Below are 27,478 nucleotides of genomic sequence, written 5' to 3'. Positions count from 1 at the left end.
GGGCCGTCTGGTCCTTGTAACGTGGGAATGTAATGTTTCTCCCTGGTGAAGTGTCTGGCCAGCTGCCACACGCCAGGACGTGTGGTATCCAGCCCTGCGAGTTTCTGTCCCCATTGTTCGTTTCTGAATGTTTGAATTTTATTTCGTATTATGTCCTGGAGTCTGTTGACGTGCAGTTTATAGAACGGGCGCCTGGTACGCTGCCAGTATCTCCTGAGGCGGTTCCTCATTGAGATAAGGCCCAGGATTTCCTGGGGCAGGGCCGTCGAGTGTTGTCTTGGTGTTGTAAATGGAATGGCGTCAGTCATTGCGTCTTGGACGGCAGTTGTGAGAGCCTCCACAGCCTCATCGATTTGCTGTGTGTTATTAATTTCGTGGGTGTTAGGAATGCGACTATCAAGCGTTTCCTTGAACAGTGTCCAATTCGCACGCTTGTAGTTAAGCCTCCTGCGTGGTACGATGTCCTGCAGTGTCTCTTCCATGTGCAGTATTACAGGCATGTGGTCTGAGTCCAGATCGTTTTCAACCGTTAGGTTGAGTGTGCATGTGATGCCCTTTATGAGGGCTATGTCTAACACGTCTGGCCTATGTCGGGCCTGTGTGGGCACGAACGTGGGAACGTCCGGTCCAAGTATAATGTAGTTTCGGCCTAGTGCGTGTTCGTACAGTTTCTTGCCGTTGGAGGTTCGTATTCGTGAGTTCCAATCGGGGTGTTTTGCGTTGAGGTCTCCAGCGGCTATTACCCGCGGTGCTATGTTGAGTACTGTGCTGATATCGCGTGTTACTATGTTTTTAGGAGGATTGTATAGCGATACCAGTGTGGTGTTGGCTCCGTTGAACTTGACCCTGACGGCCGTAGCCTCTAGTCTTTAAAGTGCTGGGAGCTCGATGTTCGTGTGGTCGATGTCTCTGTGTATGATGATTGCCGTGCCGCCTCCCCTCCTGCCATCCGCTCGGTCGGTACGATAGACGCAATAACCTGGGAAGTTTAGTTGTTTGCGAGGCGTAAGCAGTGTTTCGTTCACAAGAGCGATTCGGATACCCTTTCGCTCCATGAACGCGGCCATCTCGGCTTTTTTGCTTGCGATCCCGTTGGCATTCCAAAACAGGATCTGTGTGATAGTGTTTAAGTCTGCGTTTCGGGGCTGGTGTGGTGTATTATCCATGTAGTAGTGTAAAAAGCGGTGTGATAGTGGCTTTGGCGCTAGTCCAGTTGAGCGTACCCGACATGAACTGCATGAAGAGTTGTGAGACACACCCCATAATCTTCGTGACTATTTCGGTGGTCGTGCGTCCGGGGAATAATGTTGGGTTTTTTTCTCTGGAATGTTGTAGTGATGTTGGTCATGTCGGCCTGCGAGTTATTGGTCGTGTTAGCGGCCGCTTGTTCCAGTGTTAGCGTTTGGTGAGGGCTGGCCTGCGAGTCGGTTGTTCGTGTGGCAGTTGTTGGCGCCTGTGTGCTTTCTGTGGTGAGTGGGTGTGTTATGTGGGTTGTTGAGTTGGTGTCCGGGATGTGTTCGTGGGTGTTGGTGTTCTGTTGCCTGTTTACTTGTTGTGGTGCGGTCGTGTTCCTCGTGCTACGGCTGTTTCTCCTTCTCCTCCTCCTCTGGCGCTGGGGTTGTCCCTGTGTAGGTGCGTTTTCTGTAGCCTGTGGTGGGCTGCAGTTCGCGATCTCAGGGGGTAGTGTGTTGTTGTTGCTTGTTTCGTGTGGTGTGCCCGGTGCGGGTGTGGTGTCAGGTGTTGTGCCTGTCTGTTGTGTGTCTGTTGCTGGGGGTGTTTGGTGAGCGTGTTCTGAGCTCTGGGGCTCCTCTGACCGTCCCGCGCTGCTGGGGCTGCCAGCGACCACTCCAGCGAAGGATATTCCACTTCTTACTGGGCGCGGGGGCGGCTTTGGGACTGTTATGGCGGTAGGTTTCGCATGTTTCGCGAATTTGCGCCTCAGAGCTGCTTTGTAAGCAATGCACCCTCTGTAGTTTGCCGGATGGCCAGCACCACAGTTGGCGCACTTGCGAGGTGCTGTATGGGGGAGTTTGCAGCGTTGGGTTGTGTGACCGCCAACGCAAATGCGGCAGCGGGGTGCGAGACCGCATCTGATACCCGCGTGCGCATAGCGCTGGCAGTTGTGGCATTGTTGGGGGGTGCGCGGCGTGTTGTACACCTCCACATTGACGACCATGTGAAGAAATAGCTTTATCTTCAGCAGGTCGCGGGATTTGGCCGTGTCGGCCAACTCCGCCATGTAGTTGTGAGACGGTCTCGCTGTGCCGAACTCTGACATTCGGTTTACCCGAATGCACTCCCACCCGAGAGCAGAGAGTTCATTGTGTACCGTTTCGGTTGGGGTTCGTGAGTCTATCCCCTTTATCACGTACTGCTGTGTCTTTTCCAAGACTGTCCTGTACGTGAAGTGTTCTACCTTCCTTTCTTTGAGAAAGTCCAGTAGATTCGTGTAGTCTGCCTTGTTCGCCACGTACAGTGCGGCGTGTTCCCCGGTGAGCTTAGAGTAGTATGTTGTGGGGCTGTGCTTGTTGTTAAATTCTTTGTTTAGGAGACTTAGGTCTCCGTAGTTGTGAATGATGACCGGTGGGAAGCCGGTCGCGGTGTTGTTAGTGTTCTGCGTAGCTGCTTGTATATTTGTGGTTGCTGCAGTCGCAGGGTTGTTTGTGTTGGTCCCTGCGTTATTGTTGTCTGTTCTCGGTGTAGATGGTGTTGGCAGCAGCGCTCGGCCGTTGCCTCGTGAGTTTGTGGGCTCACTTGTCTGCGTATTTGGCTGCTGTTTGCGCCTTGGGCCGACCTGCTGCCACGGCCCGTCTTCATCTGTATTTGTTGTGTCCTCTGTCGGCTCTGGCTCCGGTTCCGTCGGTGCCTGGGCCGCCAGAGGTGGAGTAGGGGGCATATCCTTCTGTTGTTCAGCAGGTGCCTGTGTGTGTGGTGTGGGTGTTTCTGTTTGTGTGTTTACACTGCCCATCAGCTCTGCGATCAGCTCCTGCTGTTCCGCGATCTGTCTGTCCTTCAAGGCTACCTGCTCTTGGAAGGTGGACAGTGGGACGGAAATGGCGGCGGGAGTAGCCGGCATTTCCGCCTCTTGTGCTGCAGCTTTGCTGCGGGTAAGTGGTGGGGAAGAACAGGAAAGATCGGACATCTTTGCTGTTACAGGAGTTTTTATTGGATAGGGAGGGATGGATGCACGACAATTTGCTCTTTTCACGAGAAGACAAAATTTGCTTTTTAGCGAAAGCGCTGTGTATCGTGTTCCTACAGAAGAGGGGTATCCCTACGTCCTATCTGCGCGGAGTGCAATGCGCGGCGCAAGAGAGCGCGGGATGAAGAGAGCGGCCTACAGTGCGCGGGGTTATCCGACGTGAACGGGCCCCTGACACTGAGATTACCCTACCAAAGAACGGGAGAGTCCCGCTGGGGAGGTTTGCAACCGAAGTTGCAGGGAGTTGAGCCGAAACTCTTGCCACTTAGCGCCCGAAAGCGTTAAGCGGCTTGCGCGGGTTCGTGCCGCTCAGTAGAGCGTCACTGGCAGCTACGCCAGTAGCAGCTTATTTGAGACCACTCCGAGGAGCTATCAGCGGGCAGCTACGCCAGGTGCAGAGAGCAGCGTTCCGCTCGGGTCGGCTGCTCGACTGCGAGTCCTTCCCCAATACATGTGATGCATTATAAACTATTCATTATGAGTGCTATATTTTTAAGGACAATTTCGATATTTAATTAGAAAAGTGATGCATTGCCCTTCAGTTGCGACAGCGTGTATTGGCTTCGATTACTTGGGCTGCAGGGCGACTGTCAAGCAGACATTTGTAGCGATCTCTGACACCAAACAGCAATAGATACAGTCCTCAGCAGTATGCTTACAGTTAATACGCTTATTAAACTCCTCTCTGTCCAACACCAGCATCGTGTCAGTTGAATATATTTCCCTCGAAAAAAGGAAGATAGTACCTTACACCCAACCTTTCTCCTGCAAGAATGTAGGTGAAGGGTACAGTTTGAGTACGTCTGCCAAAGCTTTCAAGTCACATTGTGAAATTTCTTCCCATCAGGATAATAACAAGTTCTATGGCATTGTCAATTTTTGAGCTGTATAGCGATTTTAGGATCTCCTTGTGCAGCACTACGCATATAGAACCAATCTTTATGATTTATCACGTAATTAGGACCGTTCTCTATTTCAGTTTCCCAGCCAAAATAATTAAAATACACTAACCTAACCTCCCTATCCTGCATCTGGACAGTATCCATGTGGTGGAGAATGCACTTAGGTCTTCTGTCCAGAAGGACCAGGGGTAGAGTCCCGGAAATGGCAACCGGCCGGTGTGATCGAGCGGTTCTAGGCGCTTCAGTCCGGAACCACGCTGCTGCTACGGTCGCAGGTTCGAATCCTGCCTCGGGCATGGATGTGTGTGATGTCCTTAGGTTAGTTAGGTTTAAGTAGTTCTAAGTTCTAGGGGACTGATGACCTCAGCTGTTAAGTTCTATAGTGCTCAGAGCCATTTGAACCATTTTGAACCAGAAATGGCACCACTATTTTTAATTTACTGGCAATTCCCAGGAGAGGTTTGGGTTGGGGTGGTATGTCAGCACAACCGTTGGACAAAGACATAATTCGAAATTCCCTCCACACTTCAAAATTCTCACTGTAATTCGGAATTCCCACCAGTGGGGTAGGTGGGAAAGGGAGAAGGAGGGGCCAGGGGCCCACGTGCCAGCTGAGGAAAACACATTATGTCATTTGGGGGGAGGGGGTAGGAGATGAGGGACGTAATTAAGTGATCAGTTTAATAAATTTGCATATCAATTTGATATCAAAAATGGACTCATGCTGCCCTTACCCTACTACTCCAAGTAGTGAAGGAATTAGTTATTTCATTAAAATAAAAGAGATAAAGTTAGTGAACTGCTTATAGATGTTGATTCAGACATTATTGGAATATCGGAACACCACTTAAATAATTGGACAATTCAGAGGCTTCCTTTACCAGGATACAGATTAGCTGGCTTTTTCTCAAGGAATTCTTTGTGGAATGGGGGAATGGCCATGTATGTAAAAAACAGTATTCCATTGGAGTCTGTAGACGCATCACGTCACTGCACTGAACAGGTATTTGAATGTAGTGCAGGAGGGTTGAATTAAGTGAAACTAAACTTCTCATTCTTGTTGTTTATAGGTCCCCTAACTCTGACTTCAGAGCATTTCTGCTCAAACTAGAGAGGGTTCTTTGTTCACTTTATAGGAAGTACCAAAAATTAATCATATGTGGTAATTTCAATATTAATTCTGTATATGATTGTGCAAGAAAAAGTATATTGGTAGAGTTTCTAGACTCGTATGATCCGATGCAGATTGTGTTTTTTCCAACCAGGGTGAAGGGGAAGAATAGCACAGCCATAGACAATATTTGTATTCATTCTTCATTACTTGATGGGCATTCTGTTAGTAAAAGGGTGAATGGCCTTTCAGGCCCTGAAGCACAAATTTTAATACTAGAAGGTACGCAAACAAATGTTATATCCGCTTACAAACTATATAAAGAAGCTAATCTGACGGCACTAGAGAGGTTTCTAAACCTCGTTAAGGAACACGAGTGTCAGGATATTTATAGCGCCAATGTCATAAATGACAAATATAATTCTTTCCTTCACACATTACTCATGCTCTTTGCAATCTGCTTTCCCTTAGAACGTTCTGAACAGGGTACTAGCAGTAAAATGGAGTCAGGGTGGCCGACTAGTGGGATAAGGATATCGTGTAGAACAAAGTGGGAATTATATCAAAATGCTAGAAGTAGTCACAATCGAGCTACAGTAGCCCATTACAAAAAGTATTTTAAGGTGCTAGAAATGTTATTAGGGAGGCAAAGAGCATGTGGTACGCAAATAGAGTAGCTACTTCACAGCATAAAATTAAAACCACGTGGTCAGTCATGAAAGAAGTGTCAGGTCAGCCGCACAAGGCCTACGATATGAAGTCAGTTCGCAGCAAAAATGTTTTTGTTACTGATAAGTATTATATTCTATTTTCTCTGTGAGGTACTGGACGGACTAAACAAAATGTTTCGAACGCTAGGCACTTTTTTATGTAACTAAGGCGTTTAATTGTGTTGATGACAAAATATTGCTCCAGGAGTTAGACCATTATGGAATACGGTGAGTAGCTCACAATTGGTTCACCTCTTGCTTTAATAACAGACAACAAAAGATCATTCTCCACCGTGTTGAGAAAGGCTATGATGTGTGGTCTGAATGGGGCATAGTGAAATGGGGGGAGCCCAAGGATCAATGTTGGGGCCACTCCTGTTCCTTATTTACATCAATAATATGCCTTCTAGTATTACAGGTGATTCTAAAATATTTCTGTTTGCTGATGACACTAGCTTCGTAGTAATGGGTGATGTGTGCAACGTTGGCACTGTTTCAAATACTGCAGTTCAAGACGTAAGTTCGCGGCTTGTAGAAAATAAGCTTACGCTAAATCATAGTAAGACTCTGTTTTTACAGTTTCTGACACACAATTCAACAAAATCAAACATTTTAATTTCACAGGATGGGTATATGATTAGTGAAACTGAAGAGTTCAAATATGTAGGTGCTCAGATACATAATAAACTGTTGTGGGAATCCCGCGTTCACTGTTATGTCCAAAGACTTAATGCTGCCATTTTTAACATTCGAACGGTATGTGAAGTAAGTGATAGTTCGACCCGAAAAGTAGTCTACTTTGCTTATTTTCATTTGCTTATGACGCATGGTTTTATATTTTGGCGTACCATTTCCCATTCTGACTTTTTTTGTGTACCATGGAGCATCAGTTCCACCACTTATAAATTTACTAGGCATAAATCTCTCAATTGCTGTCATTATTATGTCGGTGAATTTCAGCCACAATTGGTCTATGCTTACATTGTCAGTTTGGAAGAAGTGGATATTGTCTCCTAGGAAGGCGTTAAGCTTTTTTAGATACATATAACTTGTGTGTATTTTTGGTAGTTTATACGGTATTCAGTCTCGCTACAGCGACATTGTGGTCACTAATCTCCGTATCCGTAATGATGCTCTCTATTTCCTCGGGATTATTTGTTACTAAGAGGTCAAGTATATTATAGCAAACATTTATATCTCGAGTGGACTCCTGAAATAATTGCTTAAAGTACTTTTCAGCGAAAGCAATCAGAACAATTTCGGGAAATGTTCATTCTTACCACCTACTTCTAGCATTTATTTTCGCCAACATCTTGAGGGCAGGAAGAAGTCACCACGAACTAGTTAATAAAGGTAGTAGAAATTCGTGCGTCTGTAAAGCATGCAACTACTTCCATCGTCATGCCTTAGCGGAGGATCTAGCAGAGAATCCGAGAAAATTGTGGCGATAAGTTGAACGATTCTATTCAGTCACTCGTTGACCAGTCTGGCAACAGAAGCTAACAAAAGGAAGATGAAGTTTTAAATTTCGCTTTTAAGAAATCATTCACGCAGGAGGAGTGTACAAACATAACGGCGTTTGATTGTCGCGCAGATTCCAACTGAAAGACTTGAAAAAAAAAAAATAAGTTGCCAGGTCAGGATGGAATACTAGAATTGGTTTTATAGAGAGTACACTGCGGGATTGGCCCTTTGTTTAGCTTGCAATTATCGCGTATCTCTCTTCCAGCTTAAAATTCTAAGAAACTCGAAAAAAGTGCAGGTGGCTCCCACATATAAGAAGTGTAAAAGAACGGACCCCCAAAATTACAGATCATTATCCTTAACTTTTATTTCTTTCAGATTTCTTGAACATACCCTGATTTGAAGTATAATAAATTTCCTTGACACAGAAAAATTTCTGTCCACAAATCAGCACGGATTTAGAAACTCAGCTTACCCTCTTCTCACACGACATCCTGCGAACTATGGATGAAGGACAACAGGTAGATTCAATATTCCTAGATTTCCGGAAAGCATTTTATACGGTGTCCCACAGCAGACTGTTAACTAAGTTAAGCGCACACTGAATAGGTTCCTAGGTATGTGAGTGGTTAGAAGACTTCTTAAGTAATAGAACTTAGTACGTTGTTCTCCACGGCGAGTGTTCACCAGAGACTAGGTTATCGTCAGGAGTGCCCCATGGAAGTGTAATAGGACAGATTTTACTCCCTGTTCACATACATGATCTGACGGACAGGGAGAGCAGCAATCTGCGGCTGTTTGCTGCTGATGATGCTGTGGTGTACGAGTAAGTATCGTCATTGAGTGACTGTAGGATACAAGATGACTTACACAAAATTTCTTGTTGTGGTGGTGAATGGCAGTTTTCTCTAAATGTAGGAAAATGTAAGTTACTGCAGATGAGAAGGACAAACAATTCCGTTATGTTCGAATACAGCATTAGTCGTGTGCTGCTTGATAGTCGCGTGGATTAAATATCTAGGTACAAAGTTGCAAAGCCATATAAATTGGGACGAGCAGGCAGAGGCGGTAGTAGGGAATGTGAATGGTCGACTTAATTGGGAGGATCTTCGGAAAGTGTAACTCACCTATAAAGGAGAGAGCCTATAGAACACAAGTGTGATCCATTCTTGAGTATTGCTGGTGTGTGTGGAATCCCCACCAGGTCGGATTGAAGGAAGATATCGAAGCAGTTTAGAGGCGTACTGCTAGATTTGTTACCGGAAGGTTCCATCAGCACGCAAGTATTACGAAGCTTCTTCCTGAACTCAAAAAAATGGTTCAAATGGCTCTGAGCACTATGCGACTTAACTTCTGAGGTTATTAGTCGCCTAGAACTTAGAACTAATTAAACCTAACTAACCTAAGGACATCACACACATCCATGCCCGAGGCAGGATTCGAACCTGCGACCGTAGCGGTCGCTCGGCTCCAGACTGTAGCGCCTAGAACCGCACGGCCACTCCGGCCGGCTTCCTGAACTCAAATGGGGATATTCGTAGAGAAAAGACGACGTTATTTTCGTTAGGCATTATTGAGAAATTTTGGTGAATCAGCATTTGAGGCTGACTTCAGAACGTTTGTACTTCCACCAACGCATATTTCACGCAAGGACCACAGAGATAAGTTGGGTCTCGTACTTGTGACATATAGACGGTCGTTTTCTCTCACTCCATTTTTAAGTGGAAAACGGAAGAAACTCGGTGCGCATAGTCCAAGGTACCCTCTGCCATGTACCGCAGGGTGGCTTGGGGAGTGTAAACCGCTATGTTCATGTAGATATGGAACTACAGCTATATGAGAGATGCTATAACTATATGAGATGATACTCAAGTTTTCTTTGAACCTTTCAGATATACTGTTTCTAACGGCAATAAACATGCCACCACCAACTATATTTAAACTATCCTTTCTGAACGCCGTTCGCCTTCCGCAAAATTTTTGGCTGAACTTATCTCAGGCATTAGGCAGCTTTCGGTACCTATAACGATTTGAGCTTCGCTTCTATTACTGCTTGGGGCTCTGAATCTTTCCCAACTACGATAATTTAATGCTGTAATACCTATGGTTCTTCGATGTATCCTTGTCCTGTGTTTTATCTGCTTTTCATCTCCACAGTTTTCGGTATTGTTTAAGATACCGTAATTCTGTTTTCACACATATGATTCGTGATCAGGTATTCACTAAAAGACGTATAGTCTCTTCTCGTATCTACAGGGTGAATCGCGTGAGACGTAACACCCCCATTATTCCGGGGTCGATTGCACGTATCGACAAGCGGTGTTCGGCGAATCATAGCCGACTATGGGGCACATACTTTGGTACATGCACAATAATCACAACGTTTATATTGACCGAGATAATGAAGCAAGTACATGTTTTTTAAATGGCACGCTATACTTTTTTTTACTATCATTCGAACGCTCTGTAAAAGACGCGTATAGTGATGTAACGCATGTTGCTATTGTGATTCAAACTTTGCTTAAAAGACGCTGGGAAATATTGTGCGATTGGAGTTCGAGGCGGTCGGAAGCGGCTGCAGACTGTAAACACGCCTCGCGCGACCCGCAGGCCGAGTTGCCGTGCTCTATGCAGCATGCACGGCCTACGCTACGTAGGTAAATCCTCATCCGCCCTCTTTTAAGCAAAGTTTGAATCACAATAGCAACATGCGTTACATCACTATACGCGTTTTTTCCAGAGCGTTCGAATGATGGTAAAAAAGTATAGCGTCCCATTTAAAAAACATGTACGTATCTCATTATCTCGGTCAATATAAACGTTGTGATTATTGTGCATGTACCAACGTGTGTGCCCCATAGTCCGCTATGATTCGCCGAAAACCGGATGCCGATACGTGCAATCGCCCCCGGAGTAAAGGGGTTGTTACGTCTTACGCGACTCACCCTGCATATTAAATACAATAACTTCCGTATTAAGGTCATTTTTTCAGGTACAACTACATATAGTAACTTCTGTTGCGAGTATCTCAGGTCAAAAGAGACGAATTCAACGGCGTTTCAGTATAGTTACAATATTTAGAACATAAGATTTGTCTGTTTATTTTGTCTCACTCAGCCCATTTTATGAGTTTACTAGCTGCCAAACCCGGCATTGCCAGGGTATTCATTTCGCTAATTTTCTATTACATACGAAAACAAAAAAAGCTGTGTTTTTAGTGTAAAATTTCATGCCCATGTATTCGTTAAAGCACCTTTGAAATTATGAAACAGTCGAGCAAGAAATATGCACAATGTACAGGATGCTGTACTTGCAAATGTGTACATGTTCTGTACGCTCGACGCAGCTGCTTCATGTGTCCACAACGCGCATTTCTGAGCGTCCCTATGGCAACGCCTCTTCATAGCTCTATGGGCAGCTATTGTTTTCTCCTATAGCCCTTTTCCGCTTCGCCGGCCAGAGTGGCTGAGAGTTTCTAGGCGCTACAGTCCGGAACCGCGCGACCGCTACGGTCGCAGGTTCGAATCCTGCCTCGGGCATGGATGTGTGTGATGTTATTAGGTTAGTTAGGTTTAAGGAGTTCTAAGTTCTAGGGGACTGATGACCTCAGGAGTTAACTCCCATAATGCTCAGAGCCATTTTTTGAACCTTTTCCGCTTCGCAGTTGTAAGTGGTCAAAAACGCTGCCAGGTGTCGGGGCTCTTAGTAGCAAAGAATAAATGTGTTAAAAATTCACACTTGATGCAGCACTTTTTCAAGCATCTCATTGTTTATGACGTCACATCTCCTGAATTTCGTGTGGTACCGTGATATAATTTTGTATGTGCATTTAGCTACATCTGTAGGTACCGGCAGCGAAATTTATTGCTAACACAAGTAGTAGCACGGAGTAATACATTTAAACGTCACGCATGATGCGGCAGTTTGCCACGCAGCTTATTGTTTATGACGTCATACTCCTGAACTGTGATAAGTAGGTGGTTCTTACTCCAAGCGATTATTTCCTGACAGTAAGGGATATGTACCAAGTACGGTGGAAAACGGTACAGTGGTTTAGTAGTAGATGTGGAACATACACACATACTCGTATTTAACCATTTTATAATATCTACGGATTTCCTTTATTTTTCTCAGTTCTGTGTGTATCATCATGTATGGTGTTCTAACATAATCCGTGTGTGGTGTATCTAAAACGTGAATATTTATGTGTCATTGTATGGTTAGAGTGATGCACCTGCAATTTTTGCTTTGATTTTCCGTATTCCTTGGAAATTGTGTACGTTGTTTCCGCAACATTTGTTCACGCGGTTCTTTCTGTATCTGTTTATGTGCAGACAGAGTTTTTAATCGTGTTTCTTCTCTAATAAATCATATCCTCCGTCTTATATGCAAACTAAGTCGGTAATAACATAGCAGCATCGCTACTTTATTATACACAACTTCTGCACCGACCAGTTGACAGTTTGCCATCAAAACAAGTCAGTGCCGCTTTATTTAGTAACTGCTCCCTACAGAGATCACCGCACACGGACACACCATCTCTCTTTCCTTCCCTCTTCCCGTCCTGTAGTCGTCTCGCTTCATAACTGTAACACGCGATATGGCCTATCATTTTGTCGTTCCATATGCTCTACGTTGAGAATCTAAGGGACGGTACGGTATCCTGAGTTCGTGAGTGCGGTTAATAGTCCATACATCACTGAAAATTTGAACTCGGGCACTTACTCTTGAAGAGACAAAGTTAACAAATAAATCAATAAACAGGATAATACATGTATTCCACCGTTTCTTGGGAGTACAACAGTATTATCCTCGACGTATGCGCGTTTGCTCCACGGCGTTAAAACTATTGCAAGCAACTCACCTTGAGAATGGCTGAGAGGCTGTACGCCGAAGTATCCGTATGCGACTTAGTAATACCCCGGATGCATTCCTGAAAATTGATGGAATATTCGATACGCCGGGAAACTTCAAGAAACACAGGACAATACATGGTTTTTAATGCGAACTACAATACTTACAGCAATATAAAGCCACTTATGTGATTGAATTTTGACGGTTTCCTTTTTTGTCGTTAATACACTAATGATTAATGCTCGATTATTGATGTTTTATGGAAATACTGAAGATGAACGGTGAATAAAAACTATGTTTAACCTATTGCTGTGCAAAACTGACTCGCCTCATCCAAAACTGAATACAACAATTCTGATACAGCTTACTAGATATAGTGCTAGTTTGATGTAACTATTGACATGATTTGTTAACGGTGATACGACTATAACTTTTTTACGCTGCCTGTTCTTCTTTGCGGCTTCCTCCAGCAAGGTGTTCTCTCCTCCTTTTGACAGTAGTTTCGCCGGTAAGGAAACGCCAAATCCATGACGAACGCCGGTGACATAGTTATTCAACTAACAGTCGCGTCTTATCATCTACAAATACCTTCATATTTGCAAGCGATGTGTTCCGTAAAACCACTCAGCCACTGTTTTTGTAGAGTCTCTTAGGCGGGAAAATGGAAATCTTCAGGATTATTATTAAATTTCTGCAAATTAACAAACATATTTATATTATTTATTTGTTTGTATATAAACTTATGAAATTACACACGAAAACACTGGAAGCGATGTTTCAGAGGTGCACTAAGTTGTGGACAAGAAGTGATTCGTTACATGAAGTTGAAGGGGAATTCTTCAGTAATAACCACTTCCTTCAACTATGATAGCGGCGGTCTTCTCTTGGAATATGCTCATTGTATTAGAGAGCCAATGGTTGACTGGCAGGGCTCTGGAAGCTTGTAATCAAGAGGATAAATTACGTACAGTACAACACTTCAGATTCAATAGAATGTCCCCTCAGAAAATTCTTCCAGATGTCACTATCAGCACAATCTCTGAAGTTAGGTCAACCGAAATGTCCCTGCAAGAAGGCTTAAAAAGCTAAATGATACATAAAGAAGGGACATTACTACAAACGCTTTTTCTTTGCCTTTCTTTCAGTTTTCCACATCACCAATTAACAAATGGACTAAATCGAAATTGAGATGCTCCGCGCGAATGTCCTGATCGCTGCATGAAACGGCTGGCTGTGTCTCACAACGAATATCATTGCACGAAGATGTACACACGCGTATATGTCTGTGCGGATACAAGCTGGGCAGACACTCTTCTCCGTTTTCGCTGCCACACTGTCTGTCGTCCAACGTCTCGGAGGCATTCAGGCAGCCAGCAGTCGTTCAGGATACGATGATGGAAGTAACCACCTCTATCCATGTGAGGTAGGGCGAGACCAGCGTCAAGACGGTCCACGAGCTGGTGGGCACCGAGAAGCCGGCGATGCCGATGAGCGTGTATCCACTGTCACTCTGCTGCACCAGCGGGCCTCCGTAATCGCCCTGGGAAAAAGCAGGAGAGGATTCCATCCTTAACACATAAAAATAATCAAATGATTTCTTATGGGAGAACCACGGGAACAAACAAAAATGTAGCAATGCGAACGTAGTTTTCTGATTTCATTAACAAGCAACATTTACAGAAAGAACGACATCCATAATACGTCACGGTGCACTAGCGTCACCGTGAAAAACTGAAATATAGAGACCTACTTAGCAACAGCAGTAACGAAAACCAAGGAGAAATATGGAAAGAATATTACAGTTAACGGAGAAGAAAAATATTTAACGTTTGCTGATGATATTGCAGCCTAACTCTGTCACACAAGGCAAAGGACTTGAAAGACAAACGGATTCGGTTGTCTTCAAAAGATGTTATAAGATGACAGTATCATCAAAAGTAAAACAAAAAAATGGAATGGATATTGAGGGTAACAGGATACGAAATGAGCTACTAAAACTGGTAGATTGGTTTTGCTATTTGGGCTACCAAATAACTGAAGACGACCGAAGTAATGATGATATAAAGTGCAGAGTCGTAATAGCAAGAAAAAGAGTTTTTGAAGAAGAGGAATCTTTTATCATCAAATAAAAATTGAAGTCATCTTTGGAGGTATATCTCTAGTGCGTAGCATTTACAGCTGCTACAGGAAGACGCTGATACATTCTAATAAAGAGATATTGAATTGAATTGTGTAGAAAGGAAATTATCACACAAACAGACTAAAGAAGGGATTGCTTGATGATTATAAAAGAATTATTTTTTACATTCATGCTATTAGTCTACATACATACATACATACATTTTTACCATTGCCACAGAAATAAGTGAACAGTTTACCTATTATATCGTTTCGGAAATACATTTCGTTGATGCATCATCATCAGATTAGTGTTCAGAAATCATTAGCAGGTTTCGTAGTATGGTTGGCTGATTAGCTGTGACAGCCATGAGTTTGGCTGGTCCCTAGTTTGAAACTTCCTGTCAGATTAAAACTGTTTGCCGGACCGAGACTCGAACTTGGGACCTTTGCCTTTCGCGGGCAAGTGCTCTACCAACTGAGCTACCCAAGCACGACTCACGCCCTATCCTCACAGCTTTACTTCCGCCAGTATCTCGTCTCCTACCTTCCAAACTTCACAGAAGCTCTCCTGCGAACCTTTTATAACTAGCACTTATGGAAGAAAGGATATTACGAAGACATGGCTTAGCCACAGCCTGGGGGATGTTTCCAGAATGAGATTTTCACTCTGCAGCGGAGTGTGCGCTGATATGAAACTTCCTGGCAGATTAAATCTGTGTGCCGGACCGAGACTCGAACTCGGGACCTTTGCCTTTCGCGGGCAAGTGCTCTACCAACTGAGCCACCCAAGCACGACTCACGCCCCGTCCTCGCAACTTTACTTATGCCAGTATCTCGCCGCGAAAGGCAAAGGTCCCGAGTTCGAGTCTCGGTCCAGCACACAGTTTTAATCTGCCAGGAAGTTTCATATCAGCGCACACTCCGCTGCAGAGTGAAAATCTCATTCTGGTCCTAGTTTATTTGGCTGGTGTGTTGTTACTCTATAGCATGTATCTTCCCGTTGACGTATCGTAGTCGGCGTTGGTCTCGGCCATCAACGGAACGTGGAATTTTGCAGTTATTCCCCGAGGTGCCTTCGTCAGTTCACGAAACACTTTCAACTAAAAATCATACGAGAAATCTAAACACTTCGTCATTTCAGGAATACTGCCTCCTTGATACAAAAACTGATGATCATTTCTTTTTCGACTTAAGTTACTCACTCCTCCTCCCGACCCATGGACTTGTGTTCTCAAATACTCTATCTGAATTTCATCGAACATCCTTGAAATGAACTGCAGTGTAGCTCAATTTCCTCGAGACACGTAGGCTATTTCTGAAAATGTGCTGTTTTGTTGGAAGACTGGAAGATTTAACACTGAATTTATAGCAGAAGGTGCTCGTATGTACATTAGTCTTTGGAGCATACAGCAGTCGGTGTCCCAGTTGTTTCAACAACATGTTTATCGTTTCTTCAAGGTACGTATCAGAGATCTAAAGATTCCATGGTAAAAAAAAAGGATGACTGTCAACGCTCATGCTCTAATTCGTCACTTTCCATCAAGAAGGTTCACTTGTGCGCTCTGTAAGTACGTACTTCATATTTCTGAGGCATATCAGACAGGAACAGAGTTCTGATACTCACGTTCCCGATCACCTCTCCAGTTGCGGTTGTCCCGCATATGAAGAAGCTAACAGCTCCACAATTTCCAATGCTTGTCATCTCCGAGTACAGCAACTGCCGAGAAAATCCCCCTCCTGCGAACAAAAAGATATTCCACGATGCACTAAGAGTTTTAAATCATTCTCACCAATCACGATGCAGCAAAAATTTTCAACTGGTGTGTAATCAGAATTACAGTACACTCTGGAATTATTTTATAAAGCATAAATGACAGTGTCATGTTGCGAATAACAACCGTATTACATACGAACAGATCTTTATAAAATACGCTTAGTAAAACTTTAACAGTGTACTTAGACACGTTCGTGAGATAGTTTATAAAAGCTGTCGGTCCCCTTCTTTATAAAATTTTGTCTAACGATCCTTACCAGTGTAACGCAAGCCCAAGGCTCAGAGAACAATTTCTTGCGAAAGAACGGCCGCAGAATTCGTATTGCTGACACGCTCCCAGTATCAGATTAGATTTTAGATTAGATTTACTTTCATTCCAATTGATCCGTAGTGAGGAGGTCCTCCAGGATGTAGGACATGTAAATATTTGTCATGTATTGTTTTTTGACAACTCAAACAAATAAGCTAATGTACCATTCCACAGGTTCCACGTGGCATGGTCATCATTTTTTAATGAACGCTGTATGAATCATTTTACAAATACTAATGCATTGAATTTAAAATAAATTTTTTTTTATTTACTTATAAGGTAATAAACGTGTAATACAACTACTAAATACTTACTTACAATGAACACATTACTGCACTGAAATTGTGCAGAAGTTGTATTGTAGTTATATATACAAATCAGTTGGTTCTACTGAGAAATTCATCAATAGAGTAGAAGGAGTTGGCCACGAATAAATTCTTTAGGCTTCTCTTAAAGTGAATTTCATTGGTTGTTAAGCTTTTTATGGCTACTGGCAACTTATTGAAAATTTGTGTTCCTGAATAATGCACACCTTTTTGACCAAGACTAAGTGACTTTAAATCCTTGTGAATATTATTGTTATTTCTGGTATTGATTCCATGAATTGAACTGTTGGTTTGAATAAGTGATATATTTTTAATGACAAATTTCATTAAGGAATAAATAAATATTGGGAAGCAGTAGTTAGTATCCCTAGTTCCCTAAACAGGTTTCTGCAAGATGTTCTTGAGTTCACACCACATATAACTCTTACGGCACGTTTTTGTGACCGGAAAACTTTAGCTTGGCTTGATGAATTGCCCCAAAATATAATCCCATATGACGTTATGAAATGAAAATAAGCATAGTATGCCAGCTTTTCATTTTTATATCCCCTACATCTGACACAATTCGCACTGCAAATAGAGATTTGTTAAGACGCTTCAGCAGTTCTGTGGTGTGTTCCTCCCAGTTGAATTTATTATCAAGCTGTAGTCCCTAGAATTTAACACTGTCCACTTCTTCTATCTGCTTGTCATCGTATGTTAGGCATATACTCGTGGGACACCCCTTGCAAGTTCTGAACTGTATGTAGTGTATTTTTTCAAAGTTTAGTGACAAAGAAGGAACCAGTGATTAATGCCTACAAATATTTTATTAGTTGACCTTTCTAAGACTACACTTGATTTGCTATTTATTGCAATGTTTGTACCATCGGCAAACAAAACGAACTTGGCTTCTGGTAATGTTACTGATGAAAGGTCATTGATATTCACAAGAAAAAGTAAGGGCCCTAAAATGGAACCTTGTGGGACCCCACATGTAATTAGTTCCCAGTTGGATGATGCCTGATAGCTTGATACATGTCTCTTTCCTTATAACACCCTTTGTTTCCTGCCAGAGATACAAGATTTGGACCATTTTGCAGCATTTCCTATTACACTATAATATTCTCATTTACTTAAAAGAATATTGTGATTTACACAGTCAAATGCCTTTGACAGATCACAAAATGTACCAGTTGCTGCAATTTTTTGTCTAATGAATTAAGAACATTTTCACCATAAGTGTAGATAGCCTTCTCAATATCAGAACCCTTTAGAAATCCGAACTGTGACTTTGACAGTATGTTCTTTGAGATAAGATGGTTATAAAGCCGATTGTACATTACTGTTTCTAAAATTTTTGAGAATGCTGGCAAAAGTGAAATTGGACAGAAATTTGATGCTATTTCTTTATCTCCCTTCTTAAACAATGGCTTAACTTCAGCATATTTCAACCATCCAGGAAATATTCCACTGATCAATGACTGGCTACACAGATAGCTTAATATGTTACTTAACTCAGAATCACATTCTTTAATTAACTTTGCTGATATTTCATCACACTCACTAGACGTTTTTGAATTTATGATTTTATGATGGATATTATTTCTGCTGGGGTAGTGAGGGTCAAATTCATATTATGAAAGTTATTTGAAATGTCTGGTCTGAGGTATTCCAAAGCAGCATCTACAGAACCTGACAACCCCATCTTGTCAGTAATAGTTATAAAATGATTGTTAAAAAGTTCTGCGACACTATACACGTCTGTCACCAGTGTATCATTCACTCTTAATGTTATTTGTCCCTCTTCATGTCTGGTTCTACCGGTCTCCTCCTTCACTGTATCCCATATAGTCTTTATTTTGTTATCTGATATGACTATCTTTTCCTTGTAATATATTTGCTTTGATGTCCGTATTACAGTCTTTAATATTTTGCAGTATTTCTTGTAATGTGCTATAGCAACAACATCAGAACTGTTTCGGATTGACAGATACAGTTTTCTTTTTGTTTTACAAGATACCCCTATTCCTTGAGTTATCCATGGCTTCTTTGTAGACTTTGCTCTAACCTTGGTAAGTTTTGGGGGAAAATAGTGTTCGAATAAGTTAAGCAATTTATTAGCAAAACTGTTATATTTTTCATTCATGCCATGAGCACTGTAAACATCAGTCCAGTGAATGTCTCTGAGGAGTGTCCTAAAATAATCAGTTTTTGCTTAATGATTACCCTCTTTAGCTCAGATTTAACAGATTTTATATCCTGTTCAGTATTACCATTTAACAGAAGGAACTGCATGTCATGGTCTGAGAGGCCATTGACTATTGGTTTTGTAATATAATTCTGTTCATTGGACTTCTAGATAAAGATATCAATGGCTGTTTGTGAGCAATTGGCTACCCTAGTGGGGAACTTTACAGTGGGAAATAAGATGAATGATAGTGTTCCTAACTCAGATAAGTTCTTATTGGGAGTGTCTTTAAGGATATCTACATTGAAATCACCAGCAACCACTATTTCTTTGTTTTTGGTTGTTAAATGGGCCAGTACAGCTTCAAGGTGGTTTACAAACAGATTAAAGCTACCTGCAGGTGCTCGATATACACTTAATATTATGAAGGATTTTTTGTGGAATTCTACTTCTGTTGCAGATGCTTTCATATGCTGTTCTAGGCAAAATTTATGAATGTCTATGTTCTTAAATTTATGACAGTTCCTGATGAATGTGGCAACTCTTCCTTTCTCCATTTCTGATCTACAAAAGTGAGATACTAACCTAAACCCTGTAACACTTAAAAGTTCTATACCAGTGGTCACATGATGTTCAGATGTATGAAATACCAGGAAGGACGTGTTGTTTTGTGTTAATAAATACGGAAAACACTCAGAATAACGATCAAAATATCCACGGGTGTACTGCCAGTCTGCAGTGTCCAACGGGCACAATATTTCGGCGATCATACATGTCGCCATCATCAGGTGAACTGACGGACTGAGCTCCTGTGAATGTGCCAGTACGGAGATCCGTACGCTATGGCTGCTCAGGGGGAGCTGGGTTCAGTCGCGGCGGCGGCCGATTTAAATACCCTCCGCACGCGGTTCACTCCCTCCGCCGTCCGCGCCCCGCGCCACGGTCGCGCGGTGGAACAGATTGCGACGGAGTCTGAGATGACGTCGGTGTGACGGCTCTGCCCGCCGTGGTCGTTAACTATACGTTTGCTGGATTTACTCTTGATTAACCCAATCGCTGGTTCCCAAGCCTTGCTACGATTACAGCCACAGTCACGGTTTATGAGGATGTCATTGGTGCGAATTTCGATGGCCTCTCTAACAACGCTGTCCCAGTAACTCGACGTCTGTACCAGAATCCTCGTACGTTCATACTCCATAGCGTGATTTTCCGACAAACAATGTTCAGCGACCGCCGACTTGCTCTGATACATCAGTCGAGTGTGCCTCTGGTGTTCACGGCATCGATCCTCGACGGTACCCATCGTCTGACCAATATACGACTTGCCACACTGCCACGGAATCTGGTACACGCCAGCCTTCCTCAAACCGAAGTCATCTTTGGCGCTCCCCACCAGTGTACGAGTTTTATGCGGTCTCGGTTTTGCAGAAAGGTCTCAACTTCGCTCCCAACCCCAAGTTCACTCCGGTCGCAGAAATTGTTAGTGCTGTTGAACAGGTTGCAGCTCGACTTCCGCCTGGATCAGCTGAGGAAATACGTCGTGAAACTTGTCGTGCGTTGACGAAATCGAAGCCGATGAAGTCAAATATCACCAGTAAAGAGAGGGCGGCCATACGTGATCTGAGGGGGCGCTCTGAAATTGTCTTACCGGCTGACAAAGGCAATGCTACAGTTGTTGTCTCCCATAAGAACTACACTGATAAGATGCAGAGCCTGCTAAATGACGATTCCTATCGGAAGATCAGCGTTGACCCTACAAAGAGGGTGGAGAACAAGACGAGGTCGCTTCTCAAGGACGCAGATTTACCGGAGGGTGACGCTAAGAAATTGTTATCCCGGTACCGCCTAGACTGTATGGACTCCCGAAAGTTCACAAAGAGGGGGTACCATTGCGCCCCATTGTCAGCAACATCAGGGCACCTACATATTTGTTGGCCAAATACCTGACGGGAATATTAAGTCCTTATGTGGGTAAATGTGCTCAATACATCCGTAATTCCGTGGATTTTGTTAAACGCCTTGATAGCTACAGGTTGGATGAGTCAGATATCATGGTGAGTTTTGACGTCGTTTCCTTGTTTACGTGGGTACCCCTGCGAGAGTCACTAGAATTGATTAGTCAGAAGTTTGACGAGAAGACCACTGAACTTTTTAGGTATGTCTTGACTTCCGCGTATTTTCTTTTTAATGGAGAATACTACGAACAAACGGAGGGAGTCGCCATGGGTAGCCCACTCTCACCGGTGGTAGCGAATTTGTACATGGATAACATCGAGGAAGAAGCCCTGTCGTCATCCGAATGGAAACCTACTTGCTTTTTTCGTTACGTGGACGACACGTTCGTCATCTGGCCACATGGTATGGATAAACTCCTTGACTTCCTTACACATCTAAACTCCATACACCCCAACATCAAATTCACTATGGAGACTGAAACGGAGGGTAAATTACCTTTCCTTGACGTCTTGGTCAAGAGAAGAGCTGACGTCACCCTAGGTCATGGGGTGTATCGGAAGACAACGCACACTGATCTGTATTTGCACGCAGACAGCTGCCACCACCCTTCAGAGAGGAATGGGGTACTTAAAACTCTAGTACATAGGGCGCGCACTATCTCTGACGCAGAGAGTCTACCCCAGGAATTGGAACATCTGAGAACCGTATTTCGAAAAAATGGGTACTCAGAGTGAAAGATTCAACGTGCTCTCCGTCCAACCACTACAGCACAACCTGTGGAGATGGATGAAATCACGAGAGAGGTGGTAGGCACTGCGATTATTCCATATACAGGCGCACTCTCGGGGAAAATCACCCGCATTTTGAAGAAACACCGGCTAGGAACTGTGTTTTGTCCTCCGAATAAAACTCGTGCACTGGTGGGGAGCGCCAAAGATGACCTCGGTTTGAGGAAGGCCGGCGTGTACCAGATTCCGTGGCAGTGTGGCAAGTCGTATATTGGTCAGACGATGCGTATCGTCGAGGATCGATGCCGTGAACACCAGAGAGACACTCGACTGATGTATCAGAGCAAGTCGGCGGTTGCTGAACATTGTTTGTCGGAAAATCACGCTATGGAGTATGAACGCACGAGGATTCTGGTACAGACGTCGAGTTACTGGGACAGCGTTGTTAGAGAGGCCATCGAAATTCGCACCAATGACGACCTCATAAACCGTGACTGTGGCTATAATCTTAGCAAGGCTTGGGAACCAGCGATTGGGTTAATCGAGAGTAAATCCAGCAAACGTATAGTTGACGACCACGGCGGACAGAGCCATCACACCGACGTCATCTCAGACTCCGTCGCAATCTGTTCCAACGCGCGACCGTGGCGCGTGGCGCGGACAGCGGAGGGAGTGAACCGCGTGCGGAGGGTATTTAAATCGGCCGCCGCCGCGACTGAACCCAGTTCCCCCTGAGCAGCCATAGCGTACGGATCTCCGTACTGGCACGTTCACAGGAGCTCAGTCCGTCAGTTCACCTGATGATGGCGACATGTATGATCGCCGAAATATTGTGCCCGTTGGACACTGCAGACCGGTAGTACACCTGTGGATGTTTTGATTATCAAATACGCCGGGAGAAACTCAAGAATGACACTCAGAATAATGAAGAAATAGACTTTGATTGCTTTAAATTATGCTGCACATCTGAGAAAAATTACTTCAAGATTATCTAAAAATGTGTTTATTGAGTGGCTTCGTCTATGCAGAAGCACGAAGAAAACATTTTTATCAATAAAAACACAAACAGTGGGTGCTCAACATAATTAATTACTCAACTTAGAAAAAAGTTTCAACTTGTGCCAGTGCTTCTTCTTTTAGAAAATTGGTCTTATAAAGAACCAGGCATCAGGCTGGACCGAGTGGGATAAATTCAGAGGGAGCCTAAAATCGCGAGATGAATAAGCACTGTAAACCATCCATAGTTTGTTTTTTGCTGATGAGTATATTTCACTATCCAGCAATGAAGTAAAAATCCTTCAACAAAAGGAAAAACGTTTACAGACCATAATTCTGTGTTATCCAATTTACTAGACATGTACAATACAATATTTACAATACTTCGAAAGTTCTGTTGACCCTTTTTGTTTTAATGTGGTTTTCCTATTGTCCTTGGAAGTTAGCTGTTGTTTCCTCTGACTATATGAAGACTGACGGTGATGACTGAAATCGTGCAATAAACATTTTTAAAAACAATCAATTTTTTATGTCCCAATGAACAGTTTAGGGGTCATCGTAGTACTAAACATTCCGAATTGAAATCTATCACGGATGAAAGTAGACTGGCAGTGACAAATCGATCTTGTCGATAATATGCATACAAGGCTTGGCACATCGTTAGTTCCAAAGTTTGCAATAAGGTGTACAGTGGGCGTTACTATGTAAAATAAACATCACAGGGGTAAATTGTTAGAAACGAGTGAAAAGTATGTCATAATTATTAACAGTAAAACAAAATGCTAGACAAAAGGCAATTAATTCGTAAGTCTGATCACCACAGTGTATCACTAGGCATAAGGTGCAGGAAATGAAATGAACTCTTTGTGCCTGTAATCAATCAGCTACAAGCGTCTCGTTATGGGTACATCTATAGCTTAACGTAGAACGCGAATGACAGAGGAGTTTAGACGTTTTTACGTACACAGTGTTTTTCAGAACTGAAAATCATGTCGGATGTCGAGATCGATTAGAATTTTCTGCACATTGCCGCCACTGATGAAAGACCTTTGGATTCGAATAAATGGCACGGATAGTGAGAATAACAGGAAAGCTATTTTTAGTTTGATCACATCCTCCAGGCATCAATACCAGTAGATCTGTCCATACCAATGCGTGTCGAAGCCTTGATGAATTCGTACTGTATGCGGTAGATGATCTCTTGCCGAATAATGACATCAAGAAATTGTTGCTGTTTGGATCAGACTAATGCTATGCATAAATGCAAAAAATTGGTAGCTGCGAACCGTAAGCGTATGTCTGAAGGTATTGTGGATATCGACATGTCGATAAACATGTTTGGAATCCAACGAGCACCGTTGTCATGATGAACAACCAAACCTTCTTCATAGTTAATATTAGGACATGTATACCACATAGTAAGTTGGATCCATTCCAGCAGCTTCTTTCAGAAAACAGTGCTATTGAATTTTGGGTTCCTAGCAAAGCCCACGATTACAAGATGTAAAAATAAAAATTGTAAGTAGGCTGTTTAGGTTTTATTTTGGTAACGCCACGTAACGCTCTGTATGAAAATCACTGACTGTGCTGTGTGCAGTCTGTGGCTGGTTGGCATTGTTGGAATATTCGCTATTGTAGTGTTGGGCAGTTGAATGTGAACAGCGCGTAGCGTTGCGCAGTTGGAGGTGAGCCGCCAGCAGTGGTGGATGTGGGGAGAGAGATGGCGGAGTTTTGAGAGCGGATGATCTGGACGTGTGTCCAGCAGAAAGAGTAAATTTGAAAGACTCGATGTCATGAACAAATATATAAATGACTTTTGAACACTATTAAGGTAAATACATTATTTGTTCTCCATCAAAATCTTTCATTTGCTAACTATGCCTATCAGTAGTTAGTGCCTTTAGTAGTTAGAACCCTTTATTTATCTGGCAGTATTGGCGCTCGCTGTATTGCAGTAGTTCGAGTAACGAAGATTTTTGTAAGTGATTCATGAAAGGTATAGGTTACTGTTAGTCACGGCCATTCTTTTGTAGGGATTATTGAAAGTCAGATTGCGTTGCGCTAAAAATATTGTGTGTCAGTTTAGTGAAGATCATAATAAGTAATGAGAGAAATGTCTGAGTACGTTCAGTTTTGCTCAGCTGTTTGAAAATCAAATAACGTAAGGGGTTTACCAGCACAGTAATTCATTAATTTTTCTAAGGGGATGTTTCAAAATTGAAGGGGACACAAAAACAAGACCATAGAAATATTTAGGAAGTAAGATAACTGAAGACGAAGGAAGCAAAGACTTAGAGCAGCAAACGCACAGTCCATGAATTTTTTTAAAAAATGGCTTTGTTCAAACGACAGAAATACTGAACTGAGGAATAAGGTGGTTGAAAGCTGCATTTAGAACGTAGCACTTTATGCTTGTTAAACATGGGCAATAGGCGAAACTGAAATAAAATCTCTTGAATCATTTAAGGTGCAGTGTTGGAGACGTCTGTTAAAAGATAAAATGGGCACTCAAAACCACCAACCAGGAAGACGTGCAAAGAATCGACGAAGAAAAGTTGTATAGATGTCAACAGAACGAAGAAGACACCACTGGGTTGGGCACGTAACACAACAAGCTCTTTCTAAACATCCTAGAGGAACATTTGGGAGGGAAGATAGCACGAGGAACAACGCGACTAACATTCTGAAATCAGTCTGTATATGATGTGGAGATCTAATTACGCAGATATGAAGTTAGCTTCTAATAAATCACAAGATTTGGTACGTAGGACATCCACAACTGAGAGGCATGATAATTAATTTACAGAGATTCCCTTCATTTGCGCTAATATTTATTCAGTTCACTACCGGTTTCGGAATTTTAAAATCCCACCTTCAGATATATGAAATTATTGTATTTGGTGACACATAACGCGCGGTCTGGTCAGTCAGTGCACGAGTTCCAATCACTGCACGTTGGCGGAAACTGCCCGCCGCAGGGCAGCAGCACGGCAGGAACGGCAACATCTGCTGTCTGGAAGATGTCTGGAAGCGCGGTGTCAGACCTCCGGCGTGGCCCTCCAATACTAGTGCAGCTGAAGCTGTCCTCTCTAAATTAGTTTTAATAAATCCAAAAGGAGAACCGCCAAGCAGTTGAAAGATGATAATGAAGACGAAGAAGGAGACGTTTACATCCTATGTCTTGTTGATTTGATTCCACGGTTCCTCATGTTTTACTCGTAAAATATTATATTTTTATCAATTACCTTGTCTTAGCCCGCCTGATTGGCCGTGCGGTCTAACGCACGGCTTTCCGGGCGGGAAGGAGCGCCTGGTCCCCGGCACGAATCCGCCCGACGAATTTGTGTCGACACTATGTCGGCGATTGCTGCGCAAACAAATTCTCCACGTACGCGCACACAACCATTACTCTACCACGCAAACATAGGGGTTACACTCGTCCGGTGTGAGACGTTCCCTGGGGGGTCCACCGAGGGCCGAACCGCACAATAACCCTGGGTTCGGTGTGGGGCGGCGGAGGGATGAAGTGGACTGCGGTAGTCGTCGTGGGGTTGTGGACCACTGCGGCTGCGGCGGGTACGGAGCCTCTCCGTCGTTTCTAGGTCCCCGGTTAACATACAATACAATACCTTGTCTTAACAAAAATACACGATGATGAGGGGTGAAATGAAAATTCATTTAACTAAGCATTCTCCAATGCTCTGCTCACTCTCGTGCTTCGGACACTTTCTGTACGAAAAAATGTCTTAGGAGGTAGGTGCAATCCCTGATAAGATATGTGCAGGAAATTATTCAAAAGCATTCCCTGCTGGACTATAAGACATTTCTTTCACATCAATATCATCTCATGAGCCGGCCGGCGTGGCCGAGCGGTTCTAGGCGCTTCAGTCCAAAACCGCGCTGCTGCTATGCCTCTGGCATGGATGTGTGTGATGTCCTTAAGTTAGTTAGGTTTAAGTAGTTCTAAGTCTAGGGGACTGATGACCTCAGATGTTAAGTCCCATAGTGCTTAGAGCCATTTCAACCTTTTGAACCATCATCTCATGGAAGAGCTCTGTACTAGACACTTCCAGTACATCGAGAAACGTAGTGATATACTGCTCTACAGCCTGCTCCAGTGCTGTTGGGAGTGTTAGTGATAACTATCGCGGTAATTGAGAGGATATATCACACTTACCGGCCGCCCCCCATCCGGTGAAATAGCCAACTTGATTGGCGTAGTAATTGCCAGCGTCTGCAAACGTTGGTAGTATGGCAGGTCTAATGTAATCTGGAACAGAAGAAAAATATTGTTACATGAGAGCAAGAAATAGCTGTCTCATTATTGATTATTGACTCATAAACATTACCCTACGTCTCATTAAATGAGAATTATCAGTCATGTATTTCCTCGTTATTCTGTTGAACGCAGTAAGAAGACTGTAGAAATCAATTTTTTCATTAGGGTATATGATCACCGAAGGGTTGAGTGCCGCCTATTAGGGTTGCGTGACACGGCAAGGAAAGTATATAAACTAAACTACGTCCGAACACGCCTTGTAGGCCCAACGGTACCGACCGACTGCCGTGTCATCCTCAGATCTTAGGCGTCACCAAAAGCAGATGTGGAGGGGAATGTGGTCAGCAAATCGCTCTCCCAGCCATTGTCAGTTTATGGGACGGAAGCCGCTACTCCTCAGTCAAGTAGCTCCTCAATTGGCCTCATAAGGGCTGAGTACACCCCCACTTCTCAGTAGCTTCGGTCAGACCCGGACGGTCACCCATTTCTGTGCTAGCCAAGCGATCTGACGGGAACCGGTGTTACCACTGCGACCGTTGGCAAGGAAAGTATTGCTGGAGCTGTCATTTGTACTC

General features: G+C 43.4%; 1 protein-coding gene across 1 annotated transcript in view; it reads right to left on the bottom strand.

Moving 5' to 3' along the window:
* Nucleotides 1-12,947: 12,947 nt before the first annotated feature.
* Nucleotides 12,948-27,478, bottom strand: part of LOC126234515 (chymotrypsin-like) — a 36,047-nt gene continuing 21,516 nt past the window's right edge. The window contains exons 5-7 of the mRNA XM_049943211.1: nucleotides 26,802-26,894; nucleotides 15,989-16,101; nucleotides 12,948-13,783 (exon numbers count right to left, since the gene is read on the bottom strand). Of these exons, the coding sequence (XP_049799168.1) occupies nucleotides 13,625-13,783; nucleotides 15,989-16,101; nucleotides 26,802-26,894 (365 nt within the window). The 3' untranslated portion in view covers nucleotides 12,948-13,624. The remainder of the gene's footprint in view (nucleotides 13,784-15,988; nucleotides 16,102-26,801; nucleotides 26,895-27,478) is intronic.

The sequence above is a fragment of the Schistocerca nitens genome, chromosome 2, assembly GCF_023898315.1.
Source record: "Schistocerca nitens isolate TAMUIC-IGC-003100 chromosome 2, iqSchNite1.1, whole genome shotgun sequence".
Taxonomy (NCBI): domain Eukaryota; kingdom Metazoa; phylum Arthropoda; class Insecta; order Orthoptera; family Acrididae; genus Schistocerca; species Schistocerca nitens.
This window is presented reverse-complemented; position numbering and strand designations above follow the sequence as displayed.